This window comes from Cibotium barometz, chromosome 43, assembly GCF_041138505.1.
Source record: "Cibotium barometz isolate CiBa-2024 chromosome 43, ASM4113850v1, whole genome shotgun sequence".
Classification (NCBI taxonomy): domain Eukaryota; kingdom Viridiplantae; phylum Streptophyta; class Polypodiopsida; order Cyatheales; family Cibotiaceae; genus Cibotium; species Cibotium barometz.
This window is the reverse complement of record NC_141088.1, coordinates 14,564,408-14,590,156: the sequence shown is the minus strand read 5'-3', so window position 1 is coordinate 14,590,156 and position 25,749 is coordinate 14,564,408. Positions and strand designations below refer to the sequence as shown.

The 25,749-nt window shown below is 44.5% G+C and overlaps 1 protein-coding gene across 3 annotated transcripts in view; it reads left to right on the top strand.

Annotated features, from left to right (window-relative positions):
* The window catches only part of LOC147613569 (zinc finger protein BRUTUS-like), an 88,340-nt gene extending 65,058 nt beyond the window's left edge, over positions 1-23,282 (top strand). The window contains exons 5-15 of one of the 3 annotated variants that reach the window (XR_015263219.1): positions 17,686-17,923; positions 18,010-18,178; positions 18,287-19,952; positions 20,044-20,268; positions 20,360-20,497; positions 20,591-20,825; positions 20,979-21,038; positions 21,136-21,207; positions 21,285-21,387; positions 22,477-23,118; positions 23,243-23,282. Coding sequence is in view for 2 of the 3 variants with exons in the window: in XM_086781562.1 (XP_086637688.1) it covers positions 17,686-17,923; positions 18,010-18,178; positions 18,287-19,952; positions 20,044-20,268; positions 20,360-20,497; positions 20,591-20,825; positions 20,979-21,038; positions 21,136-21,207; positions 21,285-21,386 (2,905 nt within the window). In the remaining variant the exon portion in view is untranslated. Of the gene's footprint in view, positions 1-17,685; positions 17,924-18,009; positions 18,179-18,286; positions 19,953-20,043; positions 20,269-20,359; positions 20,498-20,590; positions 20,826-20,978; positions 21,039-21,135; positions 21,208-21,284; positions 21,388-22,476; positions 23,194-23,242 lie in introns of those variants that run through there. The other 2 variants (XM_086781562.1, XM_086781563.1) reach the window with 2 other exon arrangements.
* Positions 23,283-25,749: the final 2,467 nt, after the last annotated feature.

Here is a 25,749-nt window from a genome sequence, read left to right as displayed (position 1 = left end):
AGAAGCCTTGTAGGAGATATGCACATTTGTAGTGGAATTGTATGTAGGAGTTAGGAGTTAATAGTCCTAGGCACACTTAGTTTGAGTGGTTTTTAAACCTTAGAGTCACTTAACACTTTTATAGGGACACATGGCACATTATGCTTCGACCCCTTTGGGCCTTTGATTTAGGGGCTTTTACTTTAGCTAATGAAACTCCTCACTCTACACACATACGTGGGGTTTCCAGCACCAACTCTCCATCTTTGTGTACTTGTCAAGTTCTGTTGTACCTGTGTGTGTGGTAGCTACCAACAGCAAGGTCTTCTCAGCCCTACTAAACCTATCATTTGGTAGCAGAGCTGACCTTCAGCAACTCGTTGCTGGCCACATAGAGCCGAGCACAGCCTTTGCTGCGGCTGCCCAGAGCCAACCCCACTCAATTTCTTTGCCTACTTGGGCGGCACTAGTGGGGAGCTATGCACCGCTGCCAGTTTTTGGGGCGGCTCAACCCAACAACCGGGCAGCACTAGTGCTGAGAGGTCCATTGCCTGCCCCTGAGATCACCTCCATCCAGCACTGCTCCACCTGCCTCCAGCCAGCTTTGCTTCGCCCAGCCCTTGAGTTCGCCGCCAACCCCCTGTGGTCCAAGCAGTAGCAGAGTTTCGTGTAGCTACAGGGTGGCCACTTCTTGGAGGGTCTTCCCCACCTAGGAGAAGAGGAAGAGGAGCGGTAGAGTTCGTGTGTGCAGTGAGAAGGTTGACGTGATGCTGCTACAGCTGGTGTCTTTGAGCTACTCCTAGGCACTACACAGAGAGAACATACGGGTCAAGGTGGATTGACAAAAAGGGTGCACTTACAAGTCATGCACTTACAAGTCATCAAGTATATTTTTGATACAGTGCATTTGAGCTTTTGTACTACAGTTTGGTACTCTTCCAGGCACACAAATCCGTGTTGGAGATTCTTGCTCTAGAACTTCTGTTTGCAGTAAAGCAGTGGGCTATGTGCATTGTTTGGCAGTGATGGCACATGCACATGATGTATTTGGGGTGTTAACCAAGAGGATAAGTTGAATGGAACCAACTACTCCTTGTGGATTTTTATGATTCATATTGTGTTGGTAGCCAAAGGGCTTTGGGATATCATGTCACATGCCCACCAGCACTTCAACCAGCTACACTTCAGAGAACAATTGCGCAAAGGGTTGCAGACGTGCTGGTTGCTGATCCTCCTCCCCGTACACAAGATCCTTCTCCCCGAACACAAGAATAGAGAAGGTGGGATTCTCGTGATGATGCTATCACCGATAGGCGACTCCTATAACAATAATAGACCAACACTTCATATATCAGACAGAGCATGGAAACACAGTGGAAGAACAATATACAATACAATAACACTGCACTGAGCCAGAACGGCCGGGCCCCCGTAGGAACTTCTTTATTGAGAGAGAAGCTTTTACAAGATACCAAGGTGCGGGTGCATTCAACATTGGATTTTCTACAAAGCATCAGCACAACTCTTCCCGAGATATCTATCCAGTGCAAAGATATAAGCACAGCACCAAAAGCCATCTGAAAAACTGTCTCAAAACAGTCCAAAAATCAGCCCATGAAACAGCCCGGTATGGAGGCAAAACAGCCTCGAACCTTGTGCCAAATCAGCCCCAAATCAGAGCCTCAAATCAGCCCTAGAAGAGCTCTCAAATCAGCCCCAAAAACAGTCCATAAATCAACTCCAGAAGAGCTTTCAGAACTGTCCCAGATTCCTCCCAAAAGCAGTCCCGGAAAAGAGTCCATCAGCCCTGTTAGGCTCTTCGAGAAAGCGACCAGCCATGTGGCTGCTTTGGAAGAAGTCTACCAGCTCTGTGGGAGGTTTGGAAGAAGTCGATCAGCCCAGTAGAGGGTATGGAGCAATCGGCCAGCCTTGTAGGAGCCATGGAGGAAGTCGATGAGCCATGTGGGAGCTATGAAGGAAGTCGACTAGCTATGTATCAGCTATGGAGGTCGTCGACCAGATCTGTATCACCTATGGAGCAAGACTCAAGTTGGTCTGGTGAAAACAGCCGAGAATCCGCTGTACGGCCAGCGCAAGAGAGAAGAGAAAGAGAACTGTAGTCGGCCAGCAGAGAAGAAGACTCCAGAGGAATGCACATGGTCAAAACAGCCCCAAATCCTTGCTTTTATAAAGTCGAGTTGCTCTATAATTGAAGTGCTTTCCCTTTTTACTCAAAATAGGCAAACTTGGTCAAAAGTATTAACTTAATGCTTTTCTTGGCTTGTACTCCAAGTTTTAGCCCAAAAATATCAACTTTTATGCTTTTCTTGGCTTGATGTCCAAGTTTCATCTAGGCGCCTCCTTCTGTCCACCTTTCCATGCCCAAAATAATAAAATGTCCAGCCAGTCTTTAATGATATGTGAACACACCGTCTTATAAACATTATAAGTCACTTTGATGAATAAAATCCCATGCTGCTCATGCTGTTTGGCCATCTTTTAGGCCAAATCCATACCAGTGAATGTTTCAGCTTTCTTTTGTGGAAAAATCCCCGTTCACACCTTGCCTCTACTTAGTGTGTGAAACACCGGTCAAGACTGGTGAAGGGACCAAATGGTGACAGATGCACGGGCTATGCCATTGATTGCTCTATCATTGAAAAGATCTATTATACCTCATATACGGTCATATGTAGATCAGCAAACAGCATGGGACACACTGGTCAATATGTATCAAACAAGGAATGAGGCACGGGTTGTCTATCTCAAGAGGCATCTTGACATTCTTGAGATGCATGAAAGAGATTCCATGACAAAGCATCTTACCAAGGTCAAAGATTTGAGAGGACAACTGCCGATTGAATATAGATGAAGTTATTCCTAACAGGCAGCTTGCTACAAATACCTTGATTTCTTTGTCTCCTTACCTTGGGTTTTACACCTCTCTTAATCTCTCTATGAGGGGTGGTAGAGATCCAGTCTCTTATGATGAGCTTGTGGGCTTGCTTCTAAAAGAGGAGCAAACTAGGGTTCATCGCTGTCATGGTTGTGAATAAGCTTTTGCATTGAAGAATAAAGGCAAAACAAAGGCAGACACAGGGAAATCGATCACTAAGGGTGATAGTTCTTCTGAGGGTGATGCCTCAAAGAGCAAGAGGAAGAAAGGGAAATTCCATTTCTGCCATAAGCCAGGGCACTATATGAGATAGTGTAGGAAGAGGATTACTCAAGATAAAGAGAAGAAGAAGGACGCAGGCAAGGAGTTAGGCAATGCGGTGGATTCTTCAAATGACAAAAACGAGAATTCAGCCAACCTTGAGGATGATTGGGTGTTTTTGACCATAGAAGAGGTCAATTATGAGTTGTCTCTAAGTGCACATGAGAAAAGTCAACTTGTTTGATACATGGATAGCAGAGCTTTCAGGCATATCATGTCAACCTATTTGGTACATAGACAGGGGAGCTTCTGTTAGAAGTCATCTCTTGTCTAGATTTATACACCAGGGCCTTTGTTGTGGGTGTGCCCGCCCTTATCAGGTGTTTTATCATTTTTCCTCACTCCCCGCATTTTTCCCCTATTTTTTCCCATTTTTCCGTAGTGTGGATGGATGCCAGATGGTTGGCAGGAGCCCATGGGGCTGGCCGACTGCACCCCATGGCTGGCCGACCTGTTTTACACAGTCGTGTAGGTGCTGGTGGCTGGCCGACTTGGTTCTTCAGTCGTGGAGGCTACTACTGCTGGCCGACTGCCTTGTGCAGTCGTGGAGGGCCTCTAGCATAGGCCGACTGCATCTATGGGGCATATAAATATGCCCCATGCTCCCCACTACTCTTTGTATCATTTCTCGGGATCTTCTTGTGTATATTAGAGCAGAGTTACACGCCTACATCTCTCTCTCTCTTGTGCTGTTTTTTTGCCTGCGTTTTTGCTCGTGTTCCCAGATCTGGTCATCATCTCTGCTGCGTATTCTGACAGCTTCCAGGTACATCACGTCCAAACGTGATGTATTCAGCTCCATGCAGGTTGTGGATAATGGAAGGAGTGTCTCATGTGGAGATCACCCTTCGTACCATGGGAGGAGTGTCTCATGTGTAGATCACTCTTCATACCATGTAAAAGGCATAGGCAAGGTGCCTTTGGTGCTTGCTAATGGCAAGCAAAATCAAATGAAAGATGTGTTTTATGTGCCAGGCATAAAGAAGAACTCGGTGTCAGTGTCTACTATCTTAGCTACACTCTCGGAAAGTCTCTGGTGTGAATAGGATCTATCCACGGGCTCTTTTTACCTTGATTGGACAAGGGGTTTTTTCCCGTGGGAACACACTCCAGTGTGTTGGCCTTTTAGGCTTAGGTCTTTTATATTGTACTTTGTACTTTCACATTATCATTATCAAGTACAACTCTCCAACTCTCACTCTCTCACTCCCGTTTTTCTGTTCAAGCTGTGTGTGTGTGTGTGTGGTTGCACAGCTTCCCCCATGGTATCAGAGCAGGCTTAGCTGCTCGCTTGTTGCCCATACACAGATTTGCGCTGACTTGTTGCTGTGCGTACAGTTGCTCATGCTGCTCGTGCACCTATTGCCTTGCGCTGCCCTGCAGCACCTGCCACCTTGCGCAACCATGCACCCGCCGCCCAATGAACAGCCAATGTTGCCAGTTCCGCCGACTTGCTCCATATTTCTGCCTACACCAAAAGACTCGCATAGGTGCCAATTAGCGAAGCCCCAAATCAGTTTTTTTGATTTGGGCAACTCTGCCTCCTCCGCCCTAGCATTGCCCATCCGTTGGTTGAGCTGCCTGTTCCACTTGGCAGCGCCACTGTTGCAAAGCCCATTTTGGAAGTGAAAATATTTTCACTGTTTTTGCATGGGTGTATTCCTCATCATTTTTTGAGTCTCCCAAGCTGAAGAAATCAAGAATCAGAGCATGTTTACGCCATCAAACCCCTTCTGTAAATTTTCAGCTTTTCGAAAAATAGAGTTGAATTGAGCCCTGGGTTGAATCCGGCATTCCTCGTGCTCTCTTTTCGTGCACTCGGCATCGACATATGACATTCTGACACCCATCACCGAGTTCTTTTTTGGTCATCAAGCCGCTATTCAAGTAACTTTGATATCCCTACACTCTGTCATTTCAATACACTTGTAGGTCCTTATCATCAGTGGATCATTGGGCATCTTAGATCTCTGCCGAGGACAAGCTTGATGCGAGCTAGTACGTCAGGGGGGTCCACTGTTGGGACTAGCGATTTTGGTTCCAGTGGGAGTGCACTGCTTGCACCTGTCCCTTCTACACAAGAACAACTCAAATGATGGGGGGTCCACTGTTGGGACTAGCGATTCTGGTTCTAGTGGGAGTGCACTGCTTGCACCTGTCCCTTCTACACAAGAACAACTCAAATGATGGGATGCTAAAGATGCGCATGCTCATGCATTAATCGCTCTCTCACGTAGATGGCAAGTCATTCCTCATATCCGTTCATGTACTTCTACTAAGGGCGCTTGGGATATACTTGCCTCTTTGTATCAGATCTGCAATGAAGCTCGTGTATCTTTGGGAAAAGCTTGACACGAAGCATATGACTGAGGGTGATTCTAAGGATGTATTTCTCACCCGTGTTAAGGATTTGCGAGAGTAGTTAATCGATATTAATGAGGTGATACGTGACAGATCACTTGTTTTTACGGTTGTCAATGGTTTGCCTAAATCATATCAAGGATTTGCTACCACTCTTTGGCTTTTGACGAAGAGAAATTCAGATTTGTTCACATTCGATGATTGGGTAGCTCTCTTGTTATAGGAAGAGCAATGTTGGTCCAACCAGAATAGTATGATTGCTGCAGATCAGACATTTGTAGCGTGTTTTTCGTGGCAAAGGGAAATTTGGGACATCTTCTAGTGGTAAGCCTAAGAAGGCACGTGCCCGTTCAGATCCTGCCTTGTCAAAAGAGGGTGGGGACAAAAAGAAATGGTGTAACTATTGTAGAAAACTTGGACGGGTCATTGAAGAATGCAAAAAGCGTATTTCGAGTGAGCAAAGAAAAACAGCAAGGTTTGGCTACTACCATAGGTGACACTACGGAAGAGGCCAACTTGGCCCATGATGGCTATGCATTGCTTGTCACATGTAGTACTCTGTCTATGACTTCTTCGTGTATGTCAGTTTATGATGCTGATTGGTACTTTGATAATGACATCACTTCATGTCAGATGTTGTTTTCTGTCACTCTGCAGGATGCACCTAAAGGTGGTAGTGATGTGTGCTAATAATGCATCGTATGCCATTAAAGACATTGGGAATGTAGATTTGATAGCATGCAATGGTGACATTTTCACTTTACATGACACATTGTATGTACTTGGAATTCGTAAGAATCTCATCTTTGTATCTTCTCTTCCTAAACTGGGTTTAAAGTTAGTTTTTTGATCATTGTTGCTTAGTTCATGACCGTCGAGATGTAGCTTCTATTGTCATGTCTAGTACATTGTGCAATGGTTTGTACAAGGTGGATATGTATGACGGGATACAAGAGTCTCATGATGCTATGGCTGTTTCTACCTCTACAGTTCTACGTGCCACTGAGTTGTGGCATGCTCTGTTTGGTCACCTTAGTTTCCCATCTCTTATGCGGTTGCAAAAGCATAACATGGTTCATGAGTTGCCTCCCTTGTAGCTCCTTGTTAAGCATGTATGCGAGAGTTGTTTACTTGGGAAGATGCGTCGACATTCTTTTTCCAAGATGGCACTGTGCGAGCTACTCGATCATTGCAGATTGTACATAGTGATGTTTGTGGCCCGATGCGGGCTCCGTCTCTTGGGAGACATCTATATTTTGTCACTTTCATTGATGATTACACTTGGTTCACTTGGGTGTATGGCTTGAAAGCCAAATTAGACGTGTTTGCATCCTTCTGTGCGTTTTTACCCTCGGTTGAAGATGCTTGTGGCCATAAGCTTGTTGATTTGCGTATAGATCGAGGGGGGGGAGGGGAGGGGGGGGGATATTTATCAAATGAGTTCACAGCTTTTGTGTAGTCTTGTGGTATATTTCATCAATGTACTACACCTTATACTCAGCAAAACGGTGTTGCTGAGAGATGTAATCGTACTCTTATGGAGATGGCTAGATGTATGCTTAAAAGCAAGGATTTGCCTGGTAAATTTTTGCTTGAGGCGGTCATGTGTGCCATCTATGTGCTCAATTAGTGTCCGATTAAAGTCTTGAAATCTATGAAAGCTTATGAGGCTTGGAATGGCAAAATCCCAGTGATAACTCATATGTGAGTCTTTGGTTGTTTGGCTTATGTGCATGTACCAGTCCAATAAAGACATAAACTTGATGCAAAGGCCTTTAAATGTATCTTTACCGACTACAACAGTGAAAGCAAAGGGTATCAACTTTATGTGCCTGCTATAGGCAAAATAATTGTCTCACGATGTTATCTTTGATGAATTTGCATCTCACCATTGCTTTCATGTCATAAATAGCTATCAATTGGACCAGAAGAGGCTTTTGATACATTGCTACATGTATTTGGGTCACATGCTGATGATGGAGAGCCCGCTTTGGCTTGTTTACAGCCATCACATGGTGCTGAAATTCCTGCAATTCAGCCACCTAACACTACTCAAATTGGTCCTGATGTTGATCAGGAGACATTGGGTGATGCATTGGACAATGAACATGGAGCTATTTGTGAGACTAGGAATGTACCTCGTTGGTTGATCGACAGTTTGCGTGATAGCAAACAACCTACTCTTATTCTTGGTCGTACTTGTGTTGCATCTCGTCATGCATCTTCACATTTTGTTGACATTGCTCTTGTTGCCACGGCATGTAATGGGGAACCTATTTCTCATGTTGATGCTTTGGAGGATGAGCATTGGGTTGCAACCATGTGCTCCGAGTTGGACTCCATTGAAAAGAACAGTACTTGGGAGTTATGTGACTTGCTTGCTGGCAAGCGTGCTACTGGCACTAAGTGGGTGTATAAGCTTAAACGTAAGCTTGATGGTTCAATCGATCGTCGTAAGCCTCGTTTGGTCGCCAAAGGTTATGTTGAGCGTGAGGGCATTGACTATCAAGAAACTTTTGCTTTTACTTCGCGTATGACTACCATTTGTACTGTTGTTGCTTTGGTTGCACACAAGGGTTGGCATGTATGTCAGTTGGATGTCAAGAATGCCTTTCTTAATGGTGATTTGCAGGAAGAAGTGTATGTATCTCAGCCTCCTGGCTTTGTTCAGAAAGGGGTAGAAAAGAAAGTATGCAGATTACATAAAGCACTTTATGGCCTTAAACAGGCTCCCTGTGTTTGGTACCAGAAAATTCATGCGTACTTGAATGCTAATGGGCTCCGCAATAGTCCAACTGAACTGTTTACAGAGATGGGAACAATTTGCTGACCTTATTCTTCATGCGTACTTGAATGCTAATGGGCTCCGCAATAGTCCAACTGAACTGTTTACAGAGATGGGAACAATTTGCTGACCTTATTCTTCATGTGGATAACATGCTCATTACTGGCCCCGACGAGGACAAACTTTCAGCTTTCAAAGTTAAATTGCAGCGTGCTTTTGATGTCACAGTCATGTGGCATTTGCATTACTATTTGGGCATTTTGTTAAGGGGGGTATCCTGCCATCTTAATGGAGATATATTGAGTTGCTCCTTGAGCGTTTCTAGATGACAAATTGCAAACCTGTTTCTACTCCTATAGAACCAGATTTAAAACTTTTACTTGAGGATGCTGGTGAGCCATTTGATGCCGCCACTTATTAGTAGGCCGTGGGATGCCTTATTTATCTATGCACTACTGGTTTGGATCTTCAGTTTGCTGTTATACAATTGAGCAGATTCATGCATAGTCCTGGCACTTAGCATTGGCAAGCATGTAAGCGTGTCTTTCGTTAACTTAAAGGCACCATTGACTTTGCGTTGTTTTATGGCAGCTCGTCTACATTGTGTTTGATTGCTTTTACAGATAGTGACTAGTCAGGATGCTGTGACATGCGAGTGTCTACCAGTGGAAAGTGTTTTCTTCTTGGTGGTTCATGCATTTCATGGCTCAACAAGAAGGAGCCTAGAGTGGCCACTTCTAGTTGTGAAGCTGAATATAGGGAAGCCTTTACAACTACTGTGGAATGTGTTTGGCTATGACGTCTATTAGCTGACCTTGGTATTATACAGCCGTCTTTCACCACCATGTACACTAACAGTCAGAGTACTTTGGCAATTGCTTGGAATCTTGTCTTTCACACTCGCACAAAGCATATCGAGGTATTATGTCAGGGAGAGGCTCCATCTTGGAGAGGTTGACTTATGTGCCTACACAAGCCAATGTGGCAGATGGATGTACAAAGCCTCTTTCTAGAGAGAAGTTTGAGGCTTTTCGTAAAGCTTTAAACCTATAGCCTTTACCAGGGTAGTCTGCTACAATGTGTTCACGTTCACATCATTCAGTTTAGAGGGTTTTGTTAGCTACACTCTCAGGAAGTCTTTGGTGTGAACATGAATCTATCCACGTGCACTTTTTACCCTGATTGGACATGGTTTTTTTCCTTGTACCTTAGGTATGTTCACATTCAAAGTAAACAACCTGCCATTTCTATTACCCTTTGCAACCAAGCGACATTGTTAGGTATAGAGAGCTTCCCCATACCCAACATTCTATTGCTATGCAAGGTTTGCTTATGGAGTTCAAGGGTGAGAAGTGTCTCATCAAAGACCCTTCCATGACTTTTTGGTTCTCTCTACTGGTACATTATGCAATGGTTTATATAGGTTGGATACCTATGATTTGCAGGCACATAATGTATGTTCAGTTGCAAGTAATACTTCCTCTATTGAGGCAGCTGAATTGTGGCATGCACGCTTGGGCATGTTAACTTTGGAAGTGTAATGCTTCTATAGAAGCATATTTTGGGTGAATGTGTGCCTCATGTTGAGATCTTTGGAGATCATGTATGTGAGGGTTGCATTATGGGCGAAATGCATTGAAAGCCCTTCCCTCGTGATGGTGTGGTGAGAGTTGAAAGTAAATTACAGCTCATATGTAGAGATATTTGTGGTCTGATGAGGACTCCATCCTTGGGGAGGACACTTGTATTTTGTCACTTTCATTGATGACTACTTGAGGTTCACATGGGTGTATCCAATGAAGGAAAAATCCGATGTGTTTATGCATTTTCAGCACTTCAAGGCAATGGTTGAGAATGTTGTGGGTTCTAAAATTCACACTCTTGGTGCAGATAGAGGAGGTGAATATATGTCCGATGCTTTCAAGGCACACTTGTGGGGGAAAGGCATTAACCATCAATGCACGGTGCCATATACACCACAATAGAATGGTGTTAGCAAAAAGGAAGAACAGATCTTTGATGGAAATTGCCAGGTGCATGATAAAAGGTAAAGAGTTGCCACAGGTTTTGGCTTGAGGCCATCTTATGCATAGCTCATGTACTAAAAGTCTAAACAGATACCCCACGAAAGCCTTGAAGACCATCACACCGTTTGAGGCTTGGTATGAGAAGAAGCCCAAAGTTGATTACTTTCGTGTGTTTGGTAGTTTGGCATATGCACATGTACCCCAAGAAAAAAGGACCAAGCTGGATGATAAGGCCATGAAATGCATTTTCGCGGGCTACAGTCATAAGAGTAAGGGTTATAGACTCTATGATCTCTCTACTCTCAAGATTATCATCAGTAGAGATGTTATATTTGCTGAAAACTCGGTTCAGCCTCTTGCCTCTTCACATAAGCAAGTTTTTGGTGACCCGGATGACTTGTTTCGTCATCATGTGACATTCCCATACTCTGAAATTTCTGGACAGCAGGGTTTGGGACAGCAAACACCTCCGGATGAGCTTGGAAATCAGCCCATAAATGAGCCTCATGGACATACAGGTGTTGATGAAGCTGTAAGGGATGAACGGAAAGCCATACAAGAGGCTAGAGCAGTTCCTAGATGGCTGATCCATACCCTTGAAGAAAGCAATTTTGGTGCTCCTTTCGAGAGCAAAGCAAGGGAAGCAAGAAGAGGTGAATCTAGCAAGCATGATGTGGATTATGCTTGCATGGTAACATGTTTGATTCTGAGGAACCGTCTTCTTATGAGTAGGCTCATGGCAATGAGCATTGAGAGGCAGCCATGCACGAAGAGTAAGTTCCATACCGAGAAACACTACATGTGAACTAGTTGACTTGCCTCCAGGCAAGAATGTGATTGGTATGAAGTGGGTGTACAAGATCAAACGCATGTCAAATGGATCCATTGCCAGGTACAAAGCAAGGCTGGTTGCATTAAATGAGCATTTATGGCAGTCGTGAAGGTCTACACATCTGGTCGACAGTAGCATATCTGGCCGACCTGCAGTAGAACAACATATATAAGCAATCGCATCATATTCAGCAGGAGACCTCATCTCTTCTCAGTGTTTCCTATCTAGGGAGCAAGGAGAGTCAGCAAATCAGCATATTCAGCACCATAATCAGCATATAGTCAACATATAGTTCATCTCCTACCTCCTACATAGAGGAAAACCGGCATCTAAGGGTGGACCTCAGCATTGGAGAAAGGATCATTCATCATCATCAGCATTCAGCATCTCTCTCTCATTGTGAGAAGGATATTCAATATAGATCTATTCATAGATCCTCATTGTAACTCATTCATCTAATATAGCTGCATTGCATTGACAACTTTATCTATCTCTTAAGCATCATTAAGTGAAGTTTAGTGTAGCCTAAGGTTGTGTTTTTACTACGCTCAATCCGCTCGCATGTCACATTGGTATCAACACATCCCCTTTGCATATGAGATATGAAAGAGCTCGGATCTAGTAACCCAGGCCTATGCGGTATTGAAGACCATAATCTTAGTCTTCCCAAGGTTCACTGTGAGGTCCTTATGTGCACAAAACGATTGCAAAGCATCCAAATGCTGTTGCAAACCTGCAGGGGAGTCTGCAATAAGTACAATGTTATCGGCATATAGCAGTATGGGTATCCAAACCTCTGCCAGATTGGCCCCTGCCCCCCCATCTTGTCAATGTAGTCGGATATCTCATTAATGTAAAGTCCAAAAAGGGTGGGTGACGGTGGGCATCCCTGTTTCACTCCAATGGTGCTAGTCACTGTATCCGACATGCCTCTGGGAGTCCGTACTCTGCCTACGCCTCATACAATGCATAAATGCCCCACTGCATCTCCTCGAGAACACCAATGTCATGCAATCTCCTCATGAGGCTGGCACATGACACCGTGTCAAAGGCTTTGCGGAAGTCCACAAAGCGGCAATATATCCTCTTCCCCCGTGCTCGTCCTTCCTCAATGAGAGTCCTGAGGGTAAATATGTGATCCAAAGTCGTGAAACCTCGTTTGAAACCTGCTTGCCCAGGTGCTTTGAGTCCGTGTGTCTCAACCCATCAGCTCTCAATCCAAATCAGATCCGAATATCTTGGCCAAGCAATGGCCAATCATGATGGTCCCGTAGTTCCCTGGTATCATGGGGTCACCACTCTTAAATAGAGGTACAATAGTAATGTGACGACCAACTGTTTGGGAAACCTTCGCAAATGGCCCTGTTAAACATGTGTACTAGCAGTGGTGCCAATACATCTCTGGCATGTGAAAAATGTTCTGCCACCAGACCATCCTGGTCTTGGGCTCTTCCATTACATAGTCTGTCAGTAGCATCAAAACCATCCGAATGGTGACAAAAGTACTATGATCAGGGTGAGTCGCTGACGGATGAGGGATGGGGGGCTGCCCTGGTACTTCATATAAAGTTCTTGCATATTCATGCCATGCCTCAGGTGCTGTGATAGGTGTGGGTGGCTGTTGCTCATGGAACATCTTCCACGCCCTCTTGCTGTCCTGCCCCAAAAATAGTTGGTATATCTCCCTCTCAAGCTTGGCCAGGTAATCCCGCGTCTTCTTCCGCACAAGGCGTTTGAAGAGCTTTCTAGCTTGTCTATGTGTGGATTCCAAGGGTGACCTCCCGCTGCAAGTGCTCACGAGTCTTGCGGCATTCATCATCGTACCAACCATTCTGTGGGGCCGTATGGCGAGGAGGGGTAGAAAGAGGGGGGTATACGGGAAAGCATATGCTGCTGAACCATGTAATACATCTGCCAACTCTTTCGTGAGCTCATCAACTGGACTGCTTGGGTCAAGAGCGAACAAACCATCATATACTTCACTGCCATATACCCTAGAGGTCTCCTGAGTGAAGTGATATCTTGGGTATTTGGTAGGACTAGAGGGTGGTGTGCCTCTAACATATCCACAAGTCACAAAAAATGTCAAATATGCATGGTTTGCTGCTATCCCAATGGGTCTGCCCGAAATGGAGAGATCCTGTATATCATGTATCAAGGTAGGTGAGCCTATCAGGTAATCCACTGTACTAGCTCCTCCCTTTTTGTTCGAGCATGTGAGAGCATCTGAACCTGGCCAACAGGATAGGCCATTATAGATAACTAGCCCATGTGCACTCCCCAAAGCTAGGAAGTGTCTCCCATATTCTGTCACCTCTCCTGTGTCCTGGGCAGATCTCTGCATCCCTATCTCATCCGATGCTAGCTCGCGGTGGTACATGGGATCATCCGTAGCATAGAGAGCTGATTGTTCCCAGCCTTTATGTGCATTAAAGTCCCCCGATAGTAGAACATCTTCCAAGCTGGCAAATCTCATGATGTCCTCGTACGGCGGCATATATGGTGATTCTCCCAGCGTAGCGTATTTGGCATGTGCCGGTGGCAAGTAGCATACTGCAATGTAAATGTCCCGAGGTCTATTTGTGCTCACTTTGATCCACATGTAGTGTGCCGCTGCACCTCTATGCATCACATGTATTGCCTCGTAAGTCCTCCCTTAATAGTACTGCTACCCCCCCACTTTCTCTAGCCCCCCCCTGCTATGCGTGGTTGGGGTCGACATATTGATTCCCATCTATACCCAGGAACCTCTGGTAATTTACTCCCTGCACATTGGTGTGTCTCTGTATACATGGCAATATCCCAGTCTTTGAAAGTGTCCTCGAAGTACCTTGCATCTACCCGTAGGGCTCCATTGCAGTTCCACACCGATAGCTTCAAGGTCCCATAGGCCGCGCCGCGTCAAGATGACCGGCGCTCCCGGATGAATACTTGCCCATCTCTATATACAGCCCACTTCCCCTCCTTACGTGCTTCGAACATTCGAGGCATGTTTTCCTTCCGGTGTGCTACCTGGGCCGGCATAAGATCGTAACAGGGGGCGATTGGCGGCGCCCAGAGTAGAGGGCGACGGGGAAACAGGGGGTGTGGGTAGCGGGCTCATAGTGCGAGAGCGAGATGGGGGCGATGGGCGAGAGAGGGTGTGTATGTATGAGCCTTGAGGGAGGGAGAGAGAGAGAGAGACTAGAGTGTGTGTGTGAGCCTTGAGGGAGGGGGAGAGAGAGAGACTAGAGTGTGTGTATGAGCCTTGAGGGAGGGGGAGAGAGGGTGTGTATGAGAGAGGGAGAGAGAGTGTGCGTGTGAAAGAAAGAAAGCTGTATTAAACGTCTGCAAAAGGCCAAAATGACCTATGAGACCAAAATAGTCCATCCTCATCATCTGGATACATCATCAAGATTCAAGGGTACAAAGTAAAATGAAATGAACTGAAGTGAACCGGTAGAGTATAGAGATAGCTCCAAAATTGGGTATAAAAAACATCATCATCCTAGTGTGTTTGAAGTTTGAACTTTGAACTTTGGGTCTTGAGAAAGGCTCAAGGGAGGGAGGGAGAGAATGTATGAGAGAGGGAGAGAGAGTGTGTGTGAGAGGGGCTGCCTTGGGTCCTTAAAGCCCCCGTCTAAAGACGCAAACCAGAAAAAAAAATAAAAAAAATATATATATATATATATATATATCTATTTTTGTGGATGCCTCGATCAGGTAGTCGTACGCCTCGAACTGTTAGAGGCGCGCCTCGTAACAACTATGCCTGAAACACACCTTACAACATCTCATAGCCTCCGCCCTTGCTATGGAGAAATTGGTGCTGAAAATCAAGCAAGAAGGTGGGAGTTATAGGGGCAAAGAAAGGGCTAGTCCAAACCTGTAAAAGGGTGGACAGACACCAAAAAGAGACTTCAAGGGCCAGCCCATGGGCATCAAGCCTAGGTGGCCAGGCATGGGAGAGCCCTAGTTGGCCAGCAGCATTCCCAGTTGGCCAGCAACATACAGTGGTCACATAGTCACATGTGTGAAAGGCGCCTGCATAAGCATAAATTTCAGCATGTCGGGAGCAGTTTGCATGAGGCCGAGTTGCATACATATGGCCGACCAGCATTTGTTTGTCCTTCTAAACAGATCGACATTAGAAGGCATGGCCGACTTGCAGTAGGGCTTCTTTATAAGGCGCCCTTCAGCCCATTCCGTTAATCATCTCACTTTTGCTTAATTCAGCAGTGTACAAAGCAGTGTGTGTCGAAGTCCCAGGACTTGTGCATGCATATTTTCAGCAGAGCACCCTCAGCGTGCTACAATCCAAGGCAGCTAGAAATCATCTTCAGCATTCAGTCATCAGTCCGGCATGCCCTCAGAAGATCTGGGTTTGTATATTGGCTCCCAAAGTGGCTTCTAAAGTGCGCCTTCAGACCGCATAATGGTTCAGCCGACATTTGGTCTTCTTCGTCCTTTTGTTTGGCATTGCACAGTCAACCGTTGTGAGGTAGTTCTTGGTAAAGTCTGCATTGTAAAGTAGTTCTCCAAAGTAATAAAAGCAAATACTCGGCACCCCATCTGGTGTGTCGACCCTTCCTCTTCCATCTCTACAGCTCTATCTCCTTGTTCAAGATTAAAGTGGATTGCTTAAACTCAATCAAACATAAAGGAATAAAGAAGGCCTTGCTGTGTTTTACACAATCTTACCGGTTGCATGCTACAACGGGAAGGTGCCTTAAGCTATCTCCTATTTATTGTCTCCTATTTATTGTGTATATTCACAGTGCTTGGAAAGATAGATGAGGTAAAGCTCCTAGAGGGATGCAGTTTGTACATCCGATGTTTCAAGCAAGTCGCTTAAGTAGAGAGCTAAGCGTTAAAGGTAATATGGTAGAGAATAAAGACCTTATTGAGCTCATAGAGCCAGCTAGACCTTCACATGAAGCAAAAAAGATTTTTGATGCGAGGACTAGAAGTACGCGACATGCTTAGTATTCAGAATACGTGAGGATTGTTTCTGATGATGTAGGGGGGAGGAAGCCTTACACGTTGTGTATTGACATGATTTTCTTCGGGACGGGTATGTATTTAGGGAGTCTAGAGGGCTTAACCAATGTGGGGGGTAGCCAATTTGAAGTAGAAAGGTCTAATGGGATGCCCAAATTGAATGATTAAGGTGAAAGGCTCAGAGAGCCACAAATGAAAGAGTTGTACTGAAGAGAAGCCATACCATGGTTGGGTGGAAAATAGAGAAGGAGCCCTTCGCTATAGATTTAGGATTTACACTTAATTAAGCTAATCCGGTGGCAAATTTTTAGTAGCTGATAATGGTTTCATAGTTGCGCTACTTGTGTTTTTATTGTTTCATTCTCTGTTCCAAGGCAATTTGGCCTTGTGACAAATTGTCCATGCTTAGTTTGGCCTTCTGATAAATGAGTTAGCTATTGTAAGATAACTGCAGTATTCCCTTTGATCTCATCGTTACAAGCCGTATGTGATCTATATGAAGATCTGCTTCTGGCCTTGGGAAAAGGATATGTCACCTTTGACGGTAGTTGGGCCTTCATCATCATGAATAGGGTCAATGCTTAGTAAAGCCCTTCCACCATCACTGATACCAGCTCTGGCCTGTTTTGGATCAATCTTAGCCACGAATTCCCCCTTGTCATTGCCATTGTTATACCAAGGACATATCCAGAAAACTGCTCAAAACTGAATCAATGTTGCTATGATGGCAACAATGCTTAGTACAAAGGTGACGTTAGCCTTTCGGAGATGATGCTTTGACTTTCAAAATGATAAAATTCCAGTATATGGCCCAAAAGGTTGTGCTTTGAACTGGAACAAGACTATTCTACAAACAATTGTTACTACTACTGAAATTAGCAGAAACAGCCAGAATAGCTGGAAAACATGTGGGCACATTTAAATAATAGAACACTAAGTAAGGGTGATAAGAAGGAACACGTTGAGATCAGGAGTAAGCTGGCTAGCAGACCTAGTGTTGTTCTCCTTCGCATTTATCTACAAAGAAGTGGAAACGACAAATGAAGAGTCCAAAATGGAAATGATTGGTATTAATGACTGTCATACAACCATCTTTTTATGTACATACTTTTGTCTATGGGATAAATGAGCAGTCCAAATGACATGTGACATGCTTTCATTAAATCCCACAATCACTAACAAAATATATAAATACATGAATTGTAAATGAAATCTGTCTACAACCTAAACCTTATTAAACAAAATAGGGGCTTACAGCCTAAACTAGCTGGCCTAACAGTTTACTAACATTACGTATCCTACCACACTGCTAAGAGAGAGCATGGGCGACACATGTAATATAATATTTAACTCAACAAAAAAGAAAAAACTTGTCAGCCAGGTTGGAACTGTACTATCTTTATGCGATTGGTAAGTTGGAGGGTTTTACTGTTGTATTAGATCAGTCTCATAAAGAATATCTAAATCTGGACTGTGGACGTTTACTTATCTAATTATATGGCAGTGCTGCTGAAGACAAGGTTATATTTCCAGCAATCGGACAAAAAGCAAAACAGTGTGTCTCTTTCCATTCTGAACATTTACAAGAAGAGCTCCTTTTCAATGATATTCGGTGTTTGCTGGAGAGTGTTGAGAGTGGGAGAGGGTTGTATATTTCAACTGAGGTCTCCAGCCAGCTTTACACACATGCAGAGCTGATCATACAGACCATCCAACAGCACCTTGTGGATGAGGAAACCAAGGTGACTGTGAGGCTTCTGCCCTTCGATTGTGGCTAGTTATGCTAATCAGGAAGTTTTTGATTTAGTGAGTCGGTGGCTTGTCTCAGGTACTTCCTCTTGCACGAACTCATTGCAGCATTGAAGAACAACAGAGGTTGGTGTATCAGAGTCTTCGAGTCATGCCTTTGAAATTGCTCGAAAGAGTACTACCATGGCTTGTGGCCTCACTCAACGAAGAGGAAGCCAAAAACATGCTTGACAACATACACGTGGCAGGTCGCTTGCTTTTTTCCACCTTGTCATTTTAATTATGTTCTTTCTGTCAGAAATGCTAAATATCCTCTTTCTTCTGAACTTCCTCATTAGCAAGTGTGTTTGTTCCAGCACCGGCTTCTGATGCAGCATTGATTACATTGCTTTTGGGATGGGCTTGCAAAGGACAGGCAGAAAAACCTGTGGTGCCAGCAAGTTTCAGCTGCTTTCATTCAAACATGACAGGTGACTGCGTTGCTGAAAGGCCTAGTTGCCTGAGAATTGAATGTCGCTCCAAGTGTGGAGTGCCTTCCATCAGCTCTTCTCTGGAGAGGCGGAGAGAAGCTGAATGTGCAAGTACCGAGGAGAGTTCACAGAAGCGTCCAAGGTATGACAATCCAGGGGATAAACAACAATTGACTTCTGTGGGAGCTTCCCAGTCAGAAGCATATAGGGTAACTAAGTCCTGCTGTGTACCTGGTTTAGGAGTAGGAGGGAGCAGCCTGGGGTTTGGGGCTGGAACTGGGAGGCTATCTCTTCAGTCTTTGCCTTCAAATCCTCTGCAACGTGGTTATTTGGGATCTGGATTGTTTGGTCTTGGTTCCCCTAGTAATGGTACGGTGCCTAAACCAATTGACACAATATTTCAGTTCCACAAAGCTATAAGAAAGGACCTGGAGTATCTTGATGATGAGTCTGCGGGGCTAGCTGATTGTGATGATGGGTTCTTAAGGCAGTTTACTGGGCGGTTCCAGCTTCTATGGGGTTTATATCGTGCCCACAGCAATGCTGAAGATGATATAGTTTTTCCAGCTCTAGAAGCAAAGGAGACTCTTCATAATGTGAGCCACTCGTATACGATTGATCATAAGCATGAAGAAAAACTATTCAAAGAAATAGCAAATGTGCTCTATGAGCTTTCCGTTTTACATGGATGTTTACGTGGACAAGATCATAAGGGGTCATCAGGGGTGCAGGGACCTCAAGAAGGTAGCATTTACCCATGGGAGAACCTTGTGCTATACAAGCAAGGTCTTGCTGCAAAGTTGCAAGGCATGTGCAAGTCTGTGCATGTCACTCTAGATCAGCATGTATCTAGAGAAGAGCTGGAGTTATGGCCTCTGTTCTCTTTGCATTTCACTATAGAGGAGCAAGAAAAATTAGTAGGACATATCATAGGCACTACTGGAGCAGAGGTTTTACAGGCCATGCTTCCTTGGGTGACTACAGCTCTTTCCCAGGAGGAACAGAGCACTATGATGTATACATGGCGGCAAGCTACTCGAAACACCATGTTTGACAAGTGGCTACAGGCGTGGTGGCAAGGGTCTTCTACTGGATCACCTCAATCTTCTGTATTAGATGAAGAGATACCTGAATCTGGAACTCCTGGAAGCTTACAGCTAGTAGCAGATTACCTTTCAAAGGGAAGGTTAGAAAGTGATGAAGGCAAGGATAATTCAGTTGCGATTCCTGTCTGTAGTCCTAAAGAAGGGAATCAGGCTTGCATGGTAAACTTAGTTACCGACTCAAAAAAAGAAGAAGAGCTGAAAGGCCAAGAACTTAAACCTTTGTCATGCGATAGGCTCCCTTCTGTTGTGGAAACACAGAAAGATGCCATCAGTGAGCAAGTTTTCAAAGGAAAGATTGAGGAAAGTACGGCAAAATTCAAGCCAGGTTGGCAGGATATTTTTCGGATGAATGAAAAGGAACTTGAGGCTGCTGTTAGGAAGGTCTCAGGGGACACATCACTTGATCCCCGCCGTAAAGCTTATCTCATGCAGAATCTTCTGACCAGGTTTGATATTGTTTTATTTCCTTGACACCAGTAAAATTGTCCTCAGTAAGGATTTCTTTGAGTACTTCGCTTTGTCATATTGTTGTTGCAGCCGCTGGATTGTGGCTCAACAGCATCCATCTCAGACATTACTGGCATCTGCCAGTGGTGAGCAAGAAAGCATCCCTGGACGCTGCCCATCTTACATGGACTCAAATGAAGATGCTTTTGGCTGTGAGCATTATAAGAGGAACTGCAAAATTAGGGCCGCCTGTTGTGGGATTCTCTTCTCTTGCAGGTTCTGCCATGATAAAGTTAGCGATCATGTCATGGACAGGTGATCTAGCTTGTTGGTTTGTGTCGTTAGGCTGTGTTACAAGGGGTTTTCTTTCACTATTTTTACTACATAGTTGGTGCCTTCATGACAGGCAAGCAATACAGGAGATGATGTGTATGAGATGTCTGGAGGTACAACCAGTTGTGCAATACTGTGCTACTCCTTCTTGTGATGGCTTTTGCATGGCAAAATTTTATTGCAGTATCTGCAAGCTATTTGATGATAAGAGGTATACCATATAATTTCTTGCTCTTCATGTTGTACAGAAGTATGTACTAACCACACATTATCTCCTTCATGGTGTGTGGGTTTTTTTCGGCAGGGACATCTATCATTGTCCATCTTGTAACTTGTGTAGAGTTGGAAAAGGGTTAGGAATCGACTTTTTCCATTGTATGACATGCAATTCATGCATGTCTACGTTGCTAACAAGTCACAAGTGTCGGGAAAGGGGTCTGGAATCAAATTGCCCTGTTTGTCATGATTTTCTTTTCACGTCTCATACTCCAGTGAAGACTCTCTCATGCGGCCACTTCATGCACTCAGCCTGTTATCGGGTAAGCTAATTTTCCCCTCCTCAAAAGGATGTTGGTACAAGTCATTGAGATTCTCTGAAATGTGGCATCAGTTGGTCATATCTGTACAAGTTGGTTTAGTCTGTGAGTACATGCTCCAGAGGTGTCTAATGTGAGGGCCTTCGCATTGTTCAGGCATATACGTACAGTCATTACACTTGTCCCATATGCAGTAAGTCTCTAGGGGATATGGATGTAAGTATCAAATTTTCAGGATTTCCAGATCTTCAACTGTAAAGTAACTTCTCACATAGTGTCCGGTTTTTCTAAGGCTGTATCTTATTGTGGACAGGTATATTTTGGCATGCTTGATGCTTTACTGGCTTCCGAACAGCTTCCTGAGGAGTACAGAGATAGGCAGCAGGTGATGTTGATTACCTTTACTGGTTGCCTCGAAGTTGGGAGTGGTGAACGGATTACTGATTTGTGCTTGTAACACAGGATATTCTTTGCAATGACTGTGAAGAGAAGGGCAGGGCTCCATTTCATTGGTTGTATCATAAGTGTAGCAAATGTGGCTCGTACAACACGCGGGCAATTTAAGGTGCATTGATACAAAACCTGCTACCTCTGCATCCCTTCACATCATACTGGAGTTACATATAAATCAAAACAAACAAAGGGAGAAGGGGCCAGGCTCATCAGTCATGCTTCCCAGCTGTACTCAAAACCTAGGTGTGCGCACAATGCATCAAGTGATGAGAAAGCCACTCTTCATTCCTGCACCAGTGGCACCCAGACCTGCCTGTCTGGTAGTTGCACGCAGAAACCCACCTGTGTGTATTGATGAAACTCTGAACCCAAGTTTTACATGTAGTCCTTCTATGTGCTGAAAGGCCCTTTCCTGAGGTCCATTAAAGGCTGGCTCCTCCTGCACACCAGACTCCTGGCCACCATGTGGTGCCTTAGTGGCCTGCCTCTCCTATACCCAGGACTCCTGGCTCCCCTGAAATGCATGCATAGCATCAGCACTAGCTGAGGAGTACATGTAACTTTCCTTTCAAGTTGTGATCCTACTAAAAAGTCAAAATTGCTGCCACTCTCTGATCTGGACCCCTGTTCTAAGGGCAGTGGAGAGTCCTATGCCCGCATACAACCCTCACCTAAGAAGGTGGCCATTGTCTGACACAAGCTGGGACTGAACCCGAGCAACACAGCCATGTATTATTTCGGCTTGCAAGAGGCTTCATCAAGCCATGTATTATTTCGGCTTGTGGAACACATGTTTGATGTATGCATTCAGTGCATTCTAGAAGATGGGAAATGTGCTGCTTTATAGCAAGCTTTGAACATTATGGCTCTTGTTGTGGGATGGTATAGAGGAGAAAAGATTCTGAGATGTTAAGCTCCCTAGAAATGCAGGAGCTTTCCTGTCTCTAAATACACTTGCATTTCAAGAAAGATTACAAGCATTCACATAACGTAGGGATGGGGATGCAGCTACTGAGCTCCCAAAAGATAGGCCAGGGCACAATCTACAAGAAGGCTTGTGTGTGACCGGTCTTTTGGGCTTCAAAAAATGGCTGACTGCGAGCAAAAGCTACGTGTGTGCTTTTTACAGCTCTCAGGTCTTTGCATCATGGAACAGTCTATCTTTTTTGTTTGACGTTGTGTTTGTGGCCTTTGTTGACAGGGTACAGTACCTAGTTATGTTGGCTTTGAAAAGGCGATGCTGTCAAAGAACCTCCACAACTTCTCCAGTTGTTTGGTGGTACATCGAGAGCTCTTTCAGAAGGTGTGATTGAATCCTTGTGGTGTTACATATGAGAAAGGTGCTTGGCTTCTTATATGCGCTGATGTTACAAAGGTATGGCACCATACTTTCTCACTTTTCAACAAGAACGTCATAATCAATGTGCCACCTTGAAGACGGACATCTCTTCAAAGCAGATATGAAAGCATTTTTGGTTGGACGAATGTGCAAAACCACCCTTCACATCATCTGTGTATAATAGTCTGCTGAGTGCAAGAGCATGTTTTTATGCTTAAGAAAATAACATTTTCAGCTCGAAGCTTGTGGAGTGTCAAAAAGTATGGTAGATCCCACTCTCCCACGCCCCCCCCCCCCCCCCCCTCCCCACCACCACTCCCAAAAAAGAAGTTGAAATTCTGCTGAATGAGGAGTGGAGAGTCCTATGCCTGCCCGTAGGCAGCAGACAACCCTTACCTGAGGAGATGCCCATCGTCTGCGGCAAGCTGGGATTGAAACCGAGACCTCTTGCTGAAGAGGTGGCAGAGCTTTTTGTCTGCCTGTAAAAAGGCTTTATCAAGCAATGTATGTATTATTTTGGCTTGTGTAACATGTGTCAATTAAATGTATGCTAAATGCTCATGTTCACTGCGTTTTAGAGGATGGGAAAAAAGAGTCGTATCAAGTTTTATTGTGTGCTTATTTGAAGTTAAATGGTGAAGATTTGATTTTCCCCCTGAGAGAAGAGAGTCGAGAAGAGCACCTAACCAAGATGAAGGGCTAGCAATGCAACCGAAGTTGGCAAAAGCGGTGATTCACTCAACCACGCTCTGCATCTCCCTCCAGAGCACAACACTTGCCTCCATCCATGCTAGCAAGGTAGAGATGCCCAAAAGGCCACAACAAAGCCGCATGCCCAAGGTCAGCATTGTTTGGCACTCCAAATCCCCAAGCTGAGGAAGCTCGATAATGCTTCCCTTTCTATTTGAAGCATGGCAAGCAAGTGGATCAAATGGCCACCAACATTTCAAAAAGAGGCTCAAGAAGCACCCAGATCCCTTTGGCCATGTCCGGCAAGCCACACATAATTTGTGGCTGACCCATTTACATACCTACCAGATTGGGTGTCCTGATTTCTTCCCTTCTTTCCATTTGTGGCTAACCCATGTACATGCCTACTAGATTGGGTGTCCTGATTTCTTCCATTCTCATGGATAACTCAATCTCATTCCTAGCCACCTTATCGGCCAGCTTGGTTACACATCAACCGCCAATTTCCTATTTCAAACCATGTGTAAGAGTCGAACAAAAAAGTGTCGAAGAATGTATAATGTTGGAGTTTTTAATGGAGAACAAGCTTATACATGCACCCAACTTTTGTGCCCAATGCCCATGCATACATATAATATGTACATAGGCACTATTCTTTCGCCAAACCTACAAGAAGCCTCATTGTTGACAATCCTCTAGGTAGATATCTGGATGGGGTGACGATGGCGCGGACGTAAGCTTGGTCCATGGTACAACCCATAGGCGTAAGCTTGGCCCATGTTATAACCCATCGCTTGGTCCTTTCTACAATCACAAGGAACTTTCCATGGCCTCGTCTTGGACCACACCACCCTTTGATCCACACCATCTCTCAACAGCGCCATATCCCTTAAACCATATTGGCCGCCCAACTCTTGTATAGATGTGGGGTTAACCAATGCATAAATCCACCACCATGTCTCAAACACTATTGATCTTGACTCCCCAAGAAGAAGGATGTCAAGTAAATGTCGAGGAAATCAACAAAAAGAGTCGAGAATGGAGAAGTTCGGGCACTATTTCCCTCTTTAGGAGGATTTTTCCCCGTGCTAGTATACACCCATCTTGGGGTATACTTATATTATTTGCATAGCACACATTCAGTATCTATCTATCATCTTATTGTGTGCTCTCTTGAGCTTCTCCAGTGTGGGTGGGTGTGTGTATGCATTCCTATAACCCTATTTCCAACATTTGTTCCATTCGCAAAGAAGACAAGGCCATATGATATAATTTGAGGTTGTTCAATGTTTTTTGGTACATGTGTCACTCTTCCATTTATTGTAGCCTTGAGTCTTAAGGTATTCGTACCCTTGCAACCAACATTTTCATCATTAGAGACTGAACACGAGGTAGCATTACACTTTGATGAATCCATAACACACAAAGTATTAGGTAATCCATCATCATGACTCACCACGCCATGGAGTCTTGGGGTTTCCTCAAGCCATGGAGGCTTTTGGAGTCATTAGGGACCTAGGCCTATGACTTTTTGGCCAATAAGGGTCTCCTCAAGCCATGGGGTCTTGTAGTCTCCTCCAATCATGGAGTCTTTGGGATCACTAGTGAGTTAGGCCTATGACCATGTAGCCATACGGTCTCTTGAGTTTATGACCTTGTCACCATGTCCTTGCACCATGGAGTCTTGGGGTTTCTTCAAGCCATGGAGGATTTGGGGTCATTAGGAACATAGGTCTATGATTTTTTAGGCCTAGGGGTCTCCATAAGCCATGGAGTTTTCGTGGTCAATATGAGCTCCATCGAGATCAAAAGGAAACTTCCCACTAGGCTCATAATCTTAATTTTCATCATCATGCTTGCGAGCCACAAAATTGTTTACATCATCCTCTAGTACCTCATCATCTTATTCCATGAGAATCATACTCAAGGATAACTTTTTTGCCTTGCATGCTTTGTAGTGATCCTTGCTCCACTTCTCTCCACACTTGAAACATAAGCCTTTTCTCTTAAGCTCGTTTATGTGCTTCCTTGATCACATTGCTCTTTGTCACACAACTTGAAGTATTTCCATCCCCGCTTTGGGCCCTTGGTGGAAGAGGCATTCCCAAATTTGAAATTTGACTTTGTATCTCTCCCATAAACCGTAGGGTATCTTGGAATAGAAGATCCCATTGTAAAACTATTTGGAGCCTTCACATAAGAGCTAGGAGTTGGATCACCCTTTTGAGGAACTTTGTATTGCCAATTGTGAGCATATTTCTCCTCATATATCTCGGCCAACATTATAGCTAATAGAGGACTTTGAGAATTTACATCTGCACCAATGCTAAACTTCAAACCCTTGATGTACTTGATCATTTGGTACTTCTCACTCACCCTTTCTACATGTAAATCAAGCTTTAGAATCCAATGTGAGTACTCCTTTACACTTAACCCTATTTGTTC